The 18,486-nt window shown below is 38.3% G+C and overlaps 1 protein-coding gene across 3 annotated transcripts in view; it reads left to right on the top strand.

Moving 5' to 3' along the window:
* The window catches only part of SPATA17 (spermatogenesis associated 17), a 108,489-nt gene extending 92,848 nt beyond the window's left edge, over positions 1-15,641 (top strand). For all 3 annotated transcript variants that reach the window (XM_070734403.1, XM_070734404.1, XM_070734405.1), the window contains one exon: positions 15,145-15,641. In XM_070734403.1, the coding sequence (XP_070590504.1) occupies positions 15,145-15,225 (81 nt within the window). In that variant the 3' untranslated portion in view covers positions 15,226-15,641. The remainder of the gene's footprint in view (positions 1-15,144) is intronic.
* The last annotated feature ends 2,845 nt before the right edge of the window (positions 15,642-18,486 follow it).

Here is an 18,486-nt window from a genome sequence, read left to right as displayed (position 1 = left end):
ATAATTTTTTAAAAGTTACTAAAGAATAGGTTCTGAAATATCTTTTTGCATAAATGCATTCTGGATTTGGTCGTAGAACTAATACGTAAAAGTTATGGCATTCTAACTTTTTAAAACGCACTTGTCTTTATATAGGACGATCTTCTCTTTTTCTCTCCATCTTTAATCCTGATGATTGAGAGAATCTTATTGATGACAAAGGATGTGGCAAAGCAAATAATAACTGCACAGCTTAATAATAATAATAATAATAATATTAATAATATTAATAATAGCAATAACAACAATAAAATTGCTGCCTCCAAAACAAGACCGCAGTCTTTTTGTACTACCGTAATTAGATTCAGGTTCCCTAATCAGAAAACTAAATACACACAAATATACAAGCCCCAACAGCATTTTTAGAAGGTTAGTAATGAATCAAAAAATAATAATAATTTGGAAGGTAGAATATAAAGTGGTGATTATGAGGATCTGAGCCATTCAGTGAAATTTGCATGAAAAAAAGTAATTGTCAGCATTTTCTAACATTTGAAAAGGGATTGTCAGCAACCATTTGAATATTTTATAAAACTTGATTTTCAGTTCTGTAATTTCTCAGCAACAACATTCTGTCCTCTAATAGTACTGTGGGATTTCAAAGAATAAGCAAATTCTAAAGAGAAATTATATGGTACTTATTATACAATCAACTAGCAATCCATGTGATTTATTGTATGATAAATGTGTTGCCTACCTTTAATAACATAGCTAAATCTGATAAATTAGCATAGAAAAAGATCTCAGCTTTCCAAATGATTCTTCTTAACTGAGATGATTGAATACAAAGTTTGATATCTAATTAACAGTTCTGCTAATATCCTGGCAGCCAAACCCATTTTGGAGCACCCGTGGAACATCTTGTGTAAAAATTTTCCTATCTCTTTGCAAAGTTATCCAAATTTGCTCTATGGGTATCCTGGGTTGTCTCAATGCATGCTAAACCCTGCTACACAGTTGGGGTCAGCAGAAAAGGAAACTCTCAAAAACTCAAAATGCTAAAGGCTTTGCTGTACAAAGTAACATCCCCCCTTTTTTGTCACCGTGCAATATAAAATTCATCTCTACTTTTACTAATATAAATACTTTCATATTTCACTTTTATTTTGCTATTTGTCTAGCCAGCATATGGTTATTCTTGGAGGCTTATCATAGTTAAAGCTCCCTTTAATGATCGGTCAGCTACTGCTTTATTTTCCAAGGATTATAGCAGGGGTGCACTCCTCTTATCTTGATACTGGTACACTGTGTGCGCATCGCCATGTTTGAACTTGAAAGCTAGCTTACAGTACTTATTTAGGATATTTTAATTGGCCCTAATAAGAGCAGTGCTCACCTATGAATCTGGACTATTTTTTACATTCTATTTTTGATGAAGTAATTTGGCTCTAGTCTTGTTTTTGAATAAAGACAGCAAATGGCCCCAAACCCCAAATTAGATAATAACTTTTAATCAGCACATCCTAAGAGTTTGACAAATGATCTATTAAGCGTGCACACAATATTTCTGTCAAGATTTTCCAACTTTCACAGAATGCAAATGAGCTAAGTAATCAGACCATTCGCTGTTTGCATCTGTGCTGATGGATTTCTGCTTATTGAGCAAGGATTATATTAATATGAAGTTATTTGCTTTTCTCTCTTTTCTACTTTTCTTTTACGAATACGGTATTGTCTATTACATTTTTTTGTCATTTTACTCAGAGCAGGTCAGTTATGATGACGTTTTCAAAAAGTTTCCTAAAGAAAGTTATGATGATAATGAGGTTGACTCCGTGTGGGGGTAAATTAACAGTGTCCTTTAATTTATACCTGCTCTATGTTCTGCTGATACAGTCTAGTTAGTGACAGCACTTTGGTCCTTGAAAAGGAGAGAACAAGTCAATCAAACAATACAAAACCATGCATATTAAAACCGACTTGGTGCCCTGATGTGAAGCTGCTTGAGTGAGCAGTGCAGTGTCAACCATGTCGTTCTTCTAATGCTAAAAGTAATGTACAGAGACAGAGTGACACTCCAAGTACAGCCTCCCATCAGCTGTAATTAATCTTTCCGTTAACAGAAGGACTAGAAAGCCTTTCATCAGCCACTTCTGAAGTCGAAGAGTCCCTGCTTTTTGATGTTTGTATTCTGAGTAAAATTGTCCCCACCAGTTCTAACAAATTGAAACACCAGGCTAATTATGGCAGCTAATGAAGTGTGGGGAATGGTCGCAGCTTGTCTTGAAACTGTTCCTTCAGCTCAGATTAGAGTTTCATCAATCACTTTTTTAAACTGATCTAGAATTGCTTCTGCCCGGTGCTTGGCACTTTTAAAGCTGTTTCTGTAATTGGTTTTTCCCCAAAGCTTAGCGTGTTTTTTGAAATATTATCTTTTTTAGGATAAAATACTCGAACGTATGTGTGTAGGTCAGCATGGGTGCATGTTATATATATTACTTCTATCAGCTGATCACTAGGTAGAAAACTAATAAAAATAACTCTTGATATACTGCTTTTAATCCAGCTCACAATAGCAATAGAACATATTCACATGCACATGAATGGTTATTCTTGGGCTTCAATGCATTCTGGTATAACCACATAAGACACAGGACAAAGGAGAGATAGCCTAAGTATAATCAAAAGTTTCAGATTAAATGAGTGGGTGGGATTATATTCTAGCATATATCATGCAGAAAAATCAAGTGTGGCTTTTGCTTTGTTTTTAACTTCTGAAGGAAATAATTCTCAGAAATGGTTATATGCAATTCAGAATAACATTTCCACTTCATTTTTTCACAGGGTCAAGTTACCAACTCAAATGTGAACAAATGCTATATGTTAAAATATAAATATAGCTTTCATTAAAAAAATGAAATGTTAATTTGTAACATTTGTATTGTAGTACAAATTACAAATTGTAATTGTAATTACAAATTATAATTTGTAGTACATTACAAGTATTTATAGGCTTAAAAATTAACATTCTGTCTCAGAAAGGTTTACATTTTCTGAAAGTGCTAATGTTTAAAATCTGAAAAATGAATGCAATTAAAGGCAATTATGGGTTTTATTCTCTGCATTGATTCCATTTTTATAGTTAAATGACACTTATAGATAGCTTTCCATTTTCTTCAAGTAGATCTAAAATCTGGAGCAATAAAATTAATAACGATCAGTAATTCAGAAATGCACACCTTATCACACTTCATGAGGGGTCATATTTCAAAGTAACTGTGTGTTCTTATTTGGTGGGACTTTTGATAAAATAGAAATCCAACAAAGTTATATGAAAGATTCTGTTTTCAAAAGTCCAGAAGTTCCCAAAGGAAAACTCCAGTTGATAAATTATGCCAAAATAAAGAAGCCATGTTGACATCTTATCAAGAAGGATACAATGTCAAAATGTGAACACAAGGAATACAATGGACAAGACATTCCAAATACTGCTCACAATTCCTTTAGTGAAAGGGGGGAAAAGACAAAGAAAATACAGTGATACCTTGTCTTACGAACTTAGTTCGTTCTGTGACCAGGTTCGTAAGATGAAAAGTTTGTAAGACGAAGCAATTTTCTCTATAGGAATCAATTAAAAGCAAATAATGCGTGCAACCCCATCCCAAAAGTCATCCCTTTTGCCTTGCGACACTGGGAATCCCCGCCTCTGGACTTCCATTGCCAGCCGAAGTGCTGGGATTCCCCTGAGGCTCCCCTCGCTGGGATTCAAAGCAGCGCAGGCAAAAATGAAGGGGGGATTCCCTTCATTTTTGCCGGCGTTGCTTTGGATCCCAGCGAGGGGAGCCTCAGGGGAATGCCAGCGCTTCGGCTGGCAACGGAAGTCCGGAGGTGGGGTTTCCCAGCGAAGGCAGGCTGAGGGAAATTATTATTATTATTATTATTATTATTATTATTATTATTATTATTATTATTATTATTTATTTAGATTTGTATGCCGCCCCTCTCCGCAGACTTTTGATCAGGAAAATCTGATGAATTCACAGATAGCCTGCCTGTTTTCTAAAAGAAACCATTAAAAGATTTTAAACCATTCAGGATTTTATGACGTTGTTTCTTTTGAAAAGTATTTTAAAACAATACTTCATACTGCAAAGTACCTTTTATGAACAGGCTCTCTTTCTAGCCCCCTCCAGTGGGAGTTCTTTAACTAATATGGGGTTTGCCTGACCAGGTGGATTGGCCAATGTAATGGGACAAAGCCAGTTCCCTATATAGCCTGACGCTATGCCACATAAGTCTTTATGCGTCACAGCCAACATCCTGAATTGGTCCCAGAAGCAAACTGGTATCGTTTGTAGAGCAGAGATGTTACATGTGCTCGCTTCTTTGGGTGGTCAGTACAGCTTTTCTGTGGCTGCATTCTGCACCAGCTGAAGCTTCCAGATACTTTTCAAGGGAAGCTCCATGTCAAGCACATTGCAATAGTCCAAACGGGATTTGGTTAGAGCAATGAGTGACCAAATGGAGAGCATCTCTATCCAGGAAAGAGTTGAGCAAAGCCCCCCCCCCCCTTAGCCATGGTTGCCACCTGCTCTTCAGGAAGGAGACAAAAAATTATAAACACTTAAATACAGAAGGGTCCATCCATAATCATTCCATTTTACCATTACCAAGTTCAGCTGAAGTATCTTGTTTCTTATCCCAATCCCCCACAGCGTCCAGACACTGCAAAATAATATTCACAGCAACAATCACTTTACTTGGGATGAAGATATATAGCTGGGTATCATCAGGTTACTGGTGATATCTCATCCCATAGTGATGGATGATCTCATCTAGTGGTGTCATGTAGATATTTAAAAGGAGTGGGTACTGTACACCCCACAAAGCAGGGTCCTTGAACTGGGCCAATTTGGACCATCATTGTAGAAGGCAAGTGAACCAGCACAAAACAGTGCTGAACAGTATGCATATATTTGGGGATAGGTTTAAAAAAGAAAGAGCCTTGCTTATATTGCATTTTATCTTTTTGTTATCTCAAGAGATAGTAAAAAAATGTAAGAATAAACTTTTGGAGTTTAATATTTCTTAATCTTAATAATCTTTTAACACATCTTATGTATAAACAGTAATAATAGGGATAATCCCCATTTCATGTGAACTTGCTGTTTTAATGAAAATATCTATTATACAGTGGCAAATGTTACATTTGATAAATACAATTTATTTAAACATGTAGGGAAAATTATCTGTTATCCCTTGTTTAGAAAAAAATAATTTTGGAGATTATCATGTAAGGCTCAGACCGTTTCCGTTACAACCGTCAATAAGTTGAAAACGCCAGTCCAACAATTTCATCTGTACTTTTGTTTTTTAGCTTTGATTCAGTAAAGTTCAAGGGTATCCAAGTATGAAATAGCTTGTGAGGAAATTCACATCACTGTCTTAATTTAATTTAGTTGTAATGAAGAGTGCATTCGTTCCAAAAATAGAACATTATCTCTGGCAATTTGGGTTGAAATATAGATATTAGGCGTATTTAGGAAGTGCCAGGACAAAATAATAACCCACAGTATTTTTTTTCAATATATGATATAGGAAAAATAAAGCAAGTTATTATTTTGCAATTTATGGGTACTTCATTATTTAAATATATATCTTACTCACCCTTATAGAGACAGAAATATAGTAAACGTATAAGCATACATGATGCAATATTATAATACCTCAGCTAAACACAATTCAGTCAGACTAAAATTAACCTTTTTTTGTAGTCTTTCATGTGTTTTTAAATATTTTTTCCTTAGCCAATAAACTATAGTTTAATTATGAAGTGTAAATTAGACTTGACTTTACTGTAGCAGAATTCAATTTTCTAGGAAGGGGTAAAACAGCTGTTTCTAATTCTTGCAGATGTGAAAGCACACTTGAAAATAGGCAGTTATATTCCTAGAAAGCTCAGGATCAAAATAGGAACCACGGCCCTATTTATAATTGGCTAAGAAATAAATGCATTATTACTTTGTTTTTCTCTGCAGTCAGGAAGAGTACAACTAATTTTTGAATAGCAAAAATATAAATTATGTCTTCCCATCAGCTTTACAAACCACTCTTCCATTAATAGGTATTGTTGGGTTCTTCCAGCGTTGAGTCTATAGCAGTCTTTTCTTATAATATACAGTAATACCTCATCTTACGAACTTAATTGGTTCTGGGACGAGGTTCGTAAGGTGAAAAGTTCCTAAGATGAAACAATGTTTCTCATAGGAATCAATGGAAAAGCCAATAATGCGTGCAAGCCCATTAGGAAAATCCAAAACATTAAGGCTTAAAAAAATAAAGCGGTGGGCAGATGAGGCTGAGGTGAACGGAATGGGGGGAGGGACAGCAAGAGGTGGCAAGAGGTGGCAGTCCCAACAGAGCAAGGAGAAAATAGCCTCTCTTGAGCTCCATGAGTCTTTGCCTCCCTTTTTTGTCCACCCCACTCTGCTCATTTCCCCCACACCTTTCTCCTCTCTTGAACTCCATGAGTCTTTCCCTCCAGTTTTTGTCCACCCCACTCTGCTCATTTCCCCCACACCTTTCTCCTCTCTTGAGCTCCATGACTCTTTCCCTCCAGTATTTGTCCACCCCACTCTGCTCATTTCCCCCACACCTTTCTCCTCTCTTGAACTCCATGAGTCTTTCCCTCCAGTATTTGTCCACCCCACTCTGCTCATTTCCCCCACACCTTTCTCCTCTCTTGAGCTCCATGACTCTTTCCCTCCAGTATTTGTCCACCCCACTCTGCTCATTTCCCCCACACCTTTCTCCTCTCTTGAGCTCCATGACTCTTTCCCTCCAGTATTTGTCCACCCCACTCTGCTCATTTCCCCCACACCTTTCTCCTCTCTTGAGCTCCATGACTTTCCCTCCAGTATTTGTCCACCCCACTCTGCTCATTTCCCCCACACCTTTCTCCTCTCTTGAGCTCCATGACTCTTTCCCTCCAGTTTTTGTCCACCCCACTCTGCTCATTTCCCCCACACCTTTCTCCTCTCTTGAGCTCCATGACTCTTTCCCTCCAGTATTTGTCCACCCCACTCTGCTCATTTCCCCCACACCTTTCTCCTCTCTTGAGCTCCATGAGTCTTTCCCTCCAGTATTTGTCCACCCCACTCTGCTCATTTCCCACACACCTTTCTCCTCTCTTGAGCTCCATGACTCTTTCCCTCCAGTATTTGTCCACCCCACTCTGCTCATTTCCCCCACACCTTTCTCCTCTCTTGAACTCCATGAGTCTTTCCCTCCAGTATTTGTCCACCCCACTCTGCTCATTTCCCCCACACCTTTCTCCTCTCTTGAACTCCATGAGTCTTTCCCTCCAGTTTTTGTCCACCCCACTCTGCTCATTTCCCCCACACCTTTCTCCTCTCTTGAGCTCCATGACTCTTTCCCTCCAGTATTTGTCCACCCCACTCTGCTCATTTCCCACACACCTTTCTCCTCTCTTGAGCTCCATGAGTCTTTCCCTCCAGTATTTGTCCACCCCACTCTGCTCATTTCCCACACACCTTTCTCCTCTCTTGAGCTCCATGACTCTTTCCCTCCAGTATTTGTCCACCCCACTCTGCTCATTTCCCCCACACCTTTCTCCTCTCTTGAACTCCATGAGTCTTTCCCTCCAGTATTTGTCCACCCCACTCTGCTCATTTCCCCCACACCTTTCTCCTCTCTTGAACTCCATGAGTCTTTCCCTCCAGTATTTGTCCACCCCACTCTGCTCATTTCCCCCACACCTTTCTCCTCTCTTGAGCTCCATGACTCTTTCCCTCCCGATTTGTCCACCCCACACTGCTCATTTTCCCCATGCAGTTTGGAAGGGGGGAGTTTGTCGATGGGATTCAAAGCAGCACTGGCAAAAATGAAAGGAATCCCAGGGAGAGGAGCCTCAGGGAAATCCCAGCAATGCAAGAATGGGGCGCTTTGGCTGGCAAGGGAAGTTCAGAGGCGTAGATTCCCAGGGAAATCCCAGTGCTTCTGGGCATCCCAGCGGCAGCTGCTCGAGTTTGTAAGGTGAAAATAGTTCGGAAGAAGAGGCAAAAAAATTTTAAACACTGGGTTCTTATCATGAAAAGTTTGTATGAAGAGGTGTTCGTAAGACGAGGTATCACTGCATTTAAAAAATGGCATGCAATTTATCCAAACTTTTATCCATCAACCCAACAAAAATATCTCTGCTCTGAATTGTACATTAACTTTCAATTTTTTAAAATTAAGTTACTATTTTTTCTAATTAATAACTTTAGGTTTTTTACAAATCCAAAGAGATAAAATGTCATTTTGTATTTACATCTCCAACATATATTCGAAGCCCCTTTATGCATTTTTTACAACCTTTCCAGTGATATATACCATATATATATTATTTCATAGAAATTCTCTGTAAGATTGTAACTTATTATAAATTTCAACCCCTTTGTCCATGTTTTCCAGTACCACATTTATATATTGTATCCAATATTTTTAGCCGATCTTACCATGCAATCATTAACTTGTTCATTTTCAATTTCCAGCCTCAATGAAAATTTGTATATTTTAGAAATACAGTCGTACCTCGTGATACGAACCCCTCGTGATACGAACCCGGGGTTCGGAAATTTTTTGCCTCTTCTTACGAACTTTTTTCGGCTTACGAACCCACCGCAGATCGCAAAATGGCACTCCGCTGGGTGCCGTCTTGCTGTCACCTTTTAAAACAGCCGGGGGGGGGGCTTCTCGGCGTTCTCCCGAACGCCGAACCCAGAAGTTTGGGTTCGGGTTCCGGAGGCTGCCGAGAAGCGCCCGGCTGTTTCAGAAGGTTACAGCCAGGCGGTGGCGCCCGGCGGAGTGCCGTTTTTGCAATCAGCAGTGGCGTTTTTGGCCGATCTGGAGGCTGGAAAGGAGGTGGGGAATACCAATAGGGAATTCCATGGGCGGAGGTTTGACGTCATGAAGACGTCCTTCCTGGAGGCCACGTTTCGGAAAAACAAAAAAGGCCATGTTGCCAGCTTCAAAAGTCATTACAAAAGCATATGCCACTAAATAAATACAGAATTTTCTTGCTTCTGGTTGTTATTAGTGGGACATGTAATCTGATAATTCTTTTAATTTGGAGTAAAATGTGTTGTAGAGGTTATCATTAGTGTTGCAGCTAGAAAACAGAGTTTGCCAGTCAAGAATTGAGAGATTGGCTTATATGAGTTCATAGTTGGCTTTCCTAAAATTGTACTTGGGTTTCGCATTATTCAGGTAAATATTAGAGTGGTGTGTGGGAAGTTGAGGTCACCAAGGAAAATAATGGGGTATGGGCAGGAGGTTGTCCACGTTAGTAGTGAGGTTAATTTATTTGTATGTGTGATGTCATAGTCAGGAGCTCTGTAGCACAGTAGGAAGTGAAGTGTGGCATTGAAGGATAGATCACATATAATAGTTTCAGGGAGGATAAGATCATGTGTAATTTGGATGTTTTTTAGATTTAGTGATTTTTTGTAGAATATAGCTACTCTGCCTCCTCTTCGGATTTCGTAGTCAAGACCAAAACACAAGATAGTTACTTGATGTGATGATGGAGTCTGGATAGGATGCATTTAGCCATGCAAAGATAATGTCGAAGATGTTGGTGTCTAAGAGGAGGAGGAATTCTGACAAAATTGTTGACTACACTCCTTGCATTTATTAGTTTGCATTTGAGATTGGATTTGGATTCTAGATTGGATTTGGATTGAATTGAGGAAGTAAGGGGTGTGCTTTCCTATTCTTGGTTGGAGGTGCTACGGATTTGTTGATGACGAATGGTAGGCTGGAAAATGTAGGAATAATGACCAGAATAAATTCCCTTCTTTGTTTAGCTAAGTTTTTTCCCCCTGAAAAATAATATACTGTATATACTGTAGTGCAGAATGAGTTACATCAGAGACATTTAAATTGTAGCCTCTGGTAGTCCACCAACTTTCTTCATAACAAAAGTTTGTGAAGTGCTCCTTTTCTAACGTTTGTAAAACCCTAATGATGAGTCATTAATTTTTAAAAATGTTTATTCATAGCAAAATCTACAACTGATATAACTTCATGGAAAGATAATGCCTACCATTCTGGTTGATTATTTTGATCAGGTTATAAATAAGAATCAGATTCCTTTAGCCCTGAGAAGTAATTGCTGGTTATGGTTAATATCCCACCTCATCTCTCTGTTTCTGAGCAATGCTACTTAAGGTGTCTAGATGTACAAGTAGGAATTGAAAATTATAGTATAGGACCCTTTCATTAGCTGAAATATTTTAAACTTGGTTTCACTGAGACCAGTAGTGGTGTCAATGTACTTTGTGTGAAAAGTGCAATAGCAGCATTAGTATTTGACAGCCCTTGTTGAAATAAGTGAAATTAATGGAGCTCTTTTCATATACGACAAGGCCATGGTACCCCTTTCATGCTGCTTACAGACACAGAAAAGTCAATACTTTTTTATTACTTGATGCTGACCTACATTCTGTACTACAAGTGCCAGGCCCGCTAATTGGTTTCAGTTTGGGGAAAGTTTGCCCCAAAGAAACATTGGAGCAGATAAATCAATCTTTTTTAGGATAGCTTAGTGGCTTTGAGCACTTTAAATGACATATGTGTTGTATTGACAAAAGGGCCTGTTACACTTATTTTGTCATGTCAAAAGCCCTAGTACTACACTAACCAGTATTAATTTGATTAACGGGAAGCCCCAATTTATTAGATTCACATTTTATTTTAATAGTAGATTTCCACTTTTCCCCCCTTTATTTTTCTTTTCTCATCCCTTTTGTTTTTCCTGTTAAATAGCACTGCATAGTCATTAAAAGTTTGTGAAGTATCTTGCAGCTTGCAGCTTCTCAGTTCAAAGCTCTTATTTTGCTATTACAGTCATTGGGATTTCAGGAAAGACTTGGATAAGGACCCCTAGAGTTAAATGGAGGGGGGCATATTTTTTGCCATTGATTTTGAAGCAGAACCTCCCACTGAGTCCTCGTAAGATATCTTTGCTATTAAGTGCCTTTTTTCAAATAAAATGTAAGTACAATTGCACTGGACAACATTTGACAACAACACATACCTTTTTTTTATTTACATAGAAACATATGATTGGTACCCAATGAAATAATCATTTCAGGTAGTCCATAGACCTTAATTTAGTTGTAGGCGTGAGAATGAAAACTGCAGAATTCATTTATAAATCTTAACTTTAGAATTAAGTTTAGGATTGTCGATTCTGTTTGTGAAGCAAAGTGTGAAGAGGGGTTTTTTTTTCATCCAAAAGATAATTTTGAAACAAGTGATTTTGGTCATTAGGACTAAGATGCCGTATGAATTAACCCAATCAGTGAGGTTAACTTTAATCAATCACATTAACTTGCTATATTCTATTGCATAATTAATGACTATCTTTGGTTTTTATTGTAAAACTATAAAATGAAAGGATAATTTGCATAAGAATCCCTCTTTAGACTTCTCTATTTCCAATATAAATTCTGTCAAGAAACCAAATACATTGTGCTTCAGTGTAATTATGTCCTGGTCTTCAGTTTAAACATATGCCTGAGAAACTTTTCTTTAGTGACACATCCAATATAGTTATAATCTTTTCCATCTCAACATAATAGAAGTTGCCACACTATAATATACTGTTGAAGGTTCAATGATTTTCTACCTCTTACCTAAACATTCCTCAACTTAGGTTCTCCTGAATATTTCCATATGTTGTTCATATAGCCATCTGTTTATCAGAGAGAAGAATGGAGATATCAAGATTTTTGCTAACCGGTGTTGTAGCTACACACACACACACACATAGTGGTACCTCTACTTAAGAACTTAATTCATTCCGTGACCAGGTTCTTAAGTAGAAAAGTTTGTAAGTAGTAGAAGCAATTTTTCCCATAGGAATCAATGTAAAAGCAAATAATGTGTGCAAATCCATTAGGAAAGAAATAAAAGCTTGGAATTTGGGTGGCAGGAGGAGGAAGAAGCGGAGGAGGACAGTCGCTGGCAGAGGTTTATTCCCTCTTCAAGCGCCCAGAGAAAGGAAAATGCTCCATTCGCTTTGGACTGCCAAAGCCTCCTTAAGCGCCACCGAAAGGCTCCTCTGGCAGCCCAGAAAAGCCCGAGATGGCTGGGATTAAAGGGGGAATGGCAGGAAACTGGCCGGGCTTTCGTGCCGCTCTGAAATTTCCTGGGAAATTTTTCCAGGCTTGGGTTCTTAACAGACAAGAAAGAATTTGAAAAAGAAAAATGAAAAAAAGGTAGTGATGCAAAAAAAGAAAAAGAATGACTTGTTACTTTCTTTAATAACAGACAGGAATTAAAGAAATAAATAAATAAAACAGTCAGTTAAGAAAAAGCCTGTGTATTGAGTTCCTTTTCTCAAAAAGAGGGCATTACTGTTTTAAAATGGCCCAATAAAGTAATAGATCTATAACTGTTTTATGACAGTCGTAGTTTTTTAAAATATACATTTCAGAGGTGATTTTAAACGTAGGAATAAGCTATTTCCAAAGTGCTCCTATGTAATATCAGTGAGTCTAAGACAGTGATGAACCTTTTTTTCCTCAGGTGCCAAAACAGCATGTGCACATGCTATCGCACATGTGCAAGGGCCCACACCCATAATTCAGTGCTTGCAGAGGGCAAAAACAGCTTCCCCTGCCTCTCCGGAGGCCTTTTCGAGACCAGAAATGGCTTGTTACCTAACTTCTGGTGGGCCCAGTAGGCTCATGTTTCACATTCCCAGGTTCCAAAAACTTCCCTGGAGCTGGGGGAGAGTAAAAACACCCTCCCCCATCCCTCCAGAGCCTCTCAGGAAGCCAAAAATGCCCTCCCAGAGCCTCTGTGCAAGCCAAAAATTAGCTGACCAGCACACACATGTACGTTGGAGTTGAGCTAGGGCAACGGCTCATATGCCAGTAGATATGGCTCCATGTGCCTCTTGTGGCACCTGTGCCATAGATTTCGCCATCACTGGTCTAAGACAATTCATTTGGATTTATGACCAGATAATGCATCAAGCTTGCTTGGATGAACTAGCCAGCAAAATCTGGTGAATAATTTGGGCATTTATTATATTTTCTGAATAATGAGAAAAATAGGAAGGCAATCACATTTTAATATACTCTTTCACTGGCATAATATCACACAATCCTGTGAATTGTCAGTTGTTCTAAGGACTAGTGGGGACTTATCTTACTACAGTCAGAGGCAACCCATGACCAGATCCACTAGTTTAAATATTCAGCTGTGACCATGTAGTGAAATAGCTTTTAAACAACAAGATAAACAGTACAGCTGCCAACATAAAGTAATCTTATGCTCGGGGACTAGAATGACACAGTAGACTTCCTCTTTGTCATTTTGACTTGGATTTGGAGCTGGACGTTGGATCAGTTCCAGCTTAAAAAGCCATTCACTTCAAAGGAATCTAAATTGTCCCAAGGAGCTAATTCTGGCAGTCAGTTGTTGTTATTGTCTGGCAAGTCATCCTAATAGCCAAAGCCGTCTGCTCTCCCAAATCAGAGCTTATTTCTGGGGTCAGAAATAGCTGTTCTTGCTTTAACCTGATGAGAGACGGAAGCAGAGATTTACTGAGAGTAAAATAATGACAGCTGTTTTTTTTATTACATTCTGATTGTGACTTCCAACAAGTTTATTGTGATTTGATGTCGTCCCCCCTTATTTATCCCAATAAAACCTAATTATCCAAATACAAACCAGGCCCCAGTTTTAGCTTTTTTAAAATATAAACTGTCTTTTTACGGGGAGAAGAGGAATCTGTTATATTCCCTGGAATCTGGCAAAACACATTTTCATTATAATGTTTGTATTTTTTCAAAGAAGTTTCTTGTTCTCAAGGTACCTAGAAATTCATCAGAAATATTTTTTGAAGCATCAGGGAAAGAGACCTTTATCAGCTTCAGTAGCCTCTAGCAGTCACATTACTCAATTCTTTTTCTTTCATCTTTTCACTTAGAAGTAAGTTAATAGACGTGCAATTAAATAAATATTGTACATATTTTGTATAATGTTTTACAGTTAATCCAATCAGAGGCTGGCAAGGAAGAATTAAAACATTTTCTACCTCTCTTATTTGTTTCTAAAATTCATTAGTTTGGATTTTGCACAACGTTTACAACATTATATTTAGGAAATAACTTTAAATGGGCTGTTCAGCATAGTTGTCATAATATCAAATCACATCCTTCAAAGTTAGATTGAGTCATTGAAGTCCCAGGTAATTACCTTTGGGTTTTCCTTTACTACTATGTTTCACCAAAAATAAACCCTCCTCCAAAAATAAACCTTTCCCCGAAAATAAGCCCTCCCTCTGAAAACATTTAAACACATGTGCAGGCAAACTTCGTCAGAGTTTTAAAATGCCGTGGGAGACAAACATCTTTATAAAGCATTATTCAGTCTGCTCATTGCCCGTGTCACGGGGCCACACCCTTCCCTCCCCCCTGCGGTAAGCCTAATTGTGGGCTTAATCATGCTGGCTGAAGGGAGATCTACCTCTTTTGCTCGTGTTTGTTGCCTTTTTCCCTCCCCAAGGGAGGGGGTGGAATTGTGAGGCTTAATCCTGCTAGCTGTAGGGAGACCTGCCGCTTTTACTCGTGTCTGTTGCCTTTTTCCCTCCCCAAATGATTAAGCCTACAATTAGGCTTACCGCAGGGGGGAGGGAAGGGTGTGGCCCCGTGACAGGGTGTGGCCCCGTGACACGGGCAATGAGCAGACTGAATAATGCTTTATAAAGATGTTTGTCTCCCACGGCATTTTAAAACTCTGACGAAGTTAGCAGCAGCTAACGAAAGCTAAGTGGTTTTATTAAAGTTTCTATGTTCCGGTGATCGAGATGGCTGCTGCCTCATCATTCACGTATGTACCTGGAACTCGCATTTTTAGGACTATTCTTTATATATATATATATATATATATATATATATATATATATATATATATATATATATATGACTTATTTATGTGAAAAATTATTCTAACAGAATGTCTATAATTAAGCTAAGTTCGTCATAATGTTTTTGTACACATAGTAGCACAGTTGGAAAAGTATTTAGTTTAAGGTGGAGGCCGATTTAATTTTTCACACATTTTCCATCTTTTCCCTCCCTCTAGGATTTCTTAACGGTGTTACCATCAATTCCTCTGTTTGCAAAGTTTGGTCAAGCCTATTCCAGAGCTGGGCAATTTGTTTAAACATTACTTCTCCAATCAATTTTGTAAGAAATTATAAAAGCTAACTCTTTTAAGGCTAAACATGATGCCCATGCTTAATGTACCATGCAGTCTTGTTGAAGATTTTTATACTGACATCATTAGTATAATGGAGTTGTGGAAGTTTTGAATTGAAAGAAGGTTTCCAGAACAATTGGTCAACTGCTGTCATAGTTTCTATGAAGAATATCTGAAAACAACTTCAAGAACAGGTCTCTATTTTTCCTTTCAACAATCAGAAACTCCAATAGTAATGTGACATTAAAATAAATGGTATTTGACAAAAAAATGAAGAATCGAGGGCATTTTCTTAATCAAATAGTCTTGGCTGTTTTACAGTTATTTCAGAAATGTAGCCTCTTCCATTGAAAAATAAATAAACATAACATGCATATAAATTAATGGTGTGATGTCATGCATGTGAAATTGTTAAAATGTTAATATAATGTGCCCTTCTTACATTTGCATCTCCAAAAGTCTTGAAGAAACAATGTCCAGAATTCATTTGCAGGTGACCAGTAATATGCTGTGTAGGTATCCAGGATTCTTAGCTCCAACATATTCAGAAGTATCGCACTGGTGATAGCAAATAGAGTGTAACATTTACTATCTTTACGTAACATTTACGAGTCTACGGAGAGGGGCGGCATACAAATCTAATAAATAATAAAATAAATAATAATAATATCTAAAATTCAAGCCAAAGATGGCTTTTCCCAGGATCATGCTACACTTGCCGGGCATGGCTACGTGGTCTTGGGGAAAGACACCTCTGCTTTAAAAAGTTGTTCCCAATTCCTTTGTGAGTACCTCCATTCTCCATTTTTGGAGAAGCCAGCAGTCAGGAAGGGTAGTCCTCGTCCTGTCAGCTACAAGGACCGAGTCTTGTCTAAATTGTCAGGATCCACCCCTTAGTCCCACTTTTGACTCGGTCCTCAGCGAGGCAAGACGTGGCACAAGGACTCCAATCCTGTTGGTTGAAATCCTCCTGTCATCACTATTCAAATCAATCTCCTAAACATCAAGCCAGCACCCATGTTACTGCATCTTCAATTCCATTGATAAATAAGATCTCCTGGGCAGTGCAGGTGGCACGGCAGTAGCATTGACCACAAGGGCTTCGGTCCAGTGTGCCACAGATGGGCAGGAGGGGCTGGGAGCCTGAGTCCCCTCATCAGTTGACTCTCCAAAGCAGTGGATAACCACAGGGCTTTGTGGGGTAAAGCATATTTTACTTCCCAATCCTAACTATACTTTCTTAAAATCGGACTCATTAATTAGTACTATATGTGCCACCTCTGCCATATGAAATAATCATGTCATTCGTCAGACTTATATGTTTCACATTCTTTATGTTACTCTTTTATTATGCTTTGCTTTTCCTTTCTCTTTTATTCCCTGATTTATTTATTACTTAGATTTGTATGCCGCCCCTCTCCGAAGACTCTAGTGGATCCTTCTCTTTTGTATCACTGTAAGGGAGAGCACTGAAGGATGATAAAACCATTAGCAAATCGCTGCCGAATTTTCCTGCTTCATAGGTCTACTTCTTAGGTATTCATTGTTCACAGAATTTGGTTGATGAGCCCCCCCCCAAAAGTTCTCTGTGTATAAAAAGTGGCTCAACGCTGCAATAGGTTCGGCCACATCATTTTACATCCTGTTTCATAATATCTGAAGTTATCAGATACAAAGAACCGAGAGCTCAGCTCTTGGGCAGGGGCAAAGCATAGATCATTTTCTAAGATGACAACAGTACAAATCAAAGTTGACAGAGTTTTTAAAGCATATTTGGATGCCTCTCTGTATTTGTGAGTAAGGCAGGTTATAAAATTCAAAGTTTTGGAAGTTTCGTATTTATGGCTAGCGGCAGGAAATGAATGTCTTTTAATTCTGGTAAGTGAAGAATGGCAACCCAAGGCAAGCCCCTCCTGTAAAGATTTAATTTCACCAAATAAATCTGAGTGCTTTTTGTTCTGGGAGGGGAGCCTGGGCTGGTCAGAAGGCATTCATAGAAAGGTGTTGATGAATAGGAAGGCCACCGTAATTTTTAGATGTGAGGGCTATCTCTTTGATTGCTGCAGCTTTCTGGTAGTTTATCTCTTCATGATAATTCACCCTGTGTTGTTACTTACCTTTCTACTGCATTTTCCCATCAGTCCAATTAGATCTGCCAATACTTTCTCAGATTAATCTTCTTCCTTGGTTTCTCTTAAATATATTTGACCCCATTATAAACATAACCTATGTCAAGAAAACCAGTTGTTGTTTCAGTTGCTGATAGCATTCTGCATATATTTAGGGTGGGTTTTTTTTTTTAAGTATTTCCCATTCTCTAATACATTCATTCGTCTACCACTCAGACCTCGCTCAATCCGTTTTCCTTTCTTCCAAGCCAGCCAATTTAAACAATCTACTCCCTGGACAAAATATGCTTGTAGATTTTATGAGACTAATCTAAGAGAACCATATCCTACCTTTTTTGCACTCACTGAATTTGGTAGGAAAGGGTTTCCAGTAGATATGGATATTATGTATTCCAGAAGTCCACATTTGTGTCTTCTTCCAGGATTGTATTAGTGTTGTTATTGTTTTTAGAAATTAAAGGTTGGAATTCTTTTTCCAACTGCTCATATGGGAGGAGTTAAACCTCAATTGAGGCAATTCAATCTCTAGGTGGGATAATTGCAGAGGACAGTACTTAGTGCTGTTTCCTTGTGATAAGAAAGTAGTGCTGATGTTTCTCTTGGTTGTTTTGTCATGTTTAGCTCCTTACTCTGCTTAGGCTTCTCCTGTCCCACCCCTTTTTTAGATTATTCTTTTAACAGGTGACTAATTCTGTAACTTATCCCATGTCATAAACATCCCTTTGTTGCAACACTGAATTTTAGTGCCAGTGTATAAACCATTCAGTTATACATCCCTCATATTGAAATGTCTGCTGTAGCTCCCCACTATTGGTTCATTTTTAATAAAATGATGTGTATACAAAACAGCCTTCAGCTCTGTTCTGCTGGGCTCTCTGGTAGGAGCCTCCCGAAAATTCAAGGATACAAATTGCAGACACACACACATTTGAAAATTCAAAACAATGTTCTTTATCACAAAATTCAAAATAAACTAAGCATTCTTTTTGTATTGCAAAGAGCAGAAAACAACCGGGTAGTATGTACAATTTCCCTTAAGCAGTCATTAAGTACTTAGCTAGCAGCTCTGAAGAAACTTCACACCCCTTCTTCTTCC

This window comes from Erythrolamprus reginae, chromosome 1 (assembly GCF_031021105.1).
Source record: "Erythrolamprus reginae isolate rEryReg1 chromosome 1, rEryReg1.hap1, whole genome shotgun sequence".
Lineage (NCBI taxonomy): Eukaryota > Metazoa > Chordata > Lepidosauria > Squamata > Dipsadidae > Erythrolamprus > Erythrolamprus reginae.
This window is presented reverse-complemented; position numbering and strand designations above follow the sequence as displayed.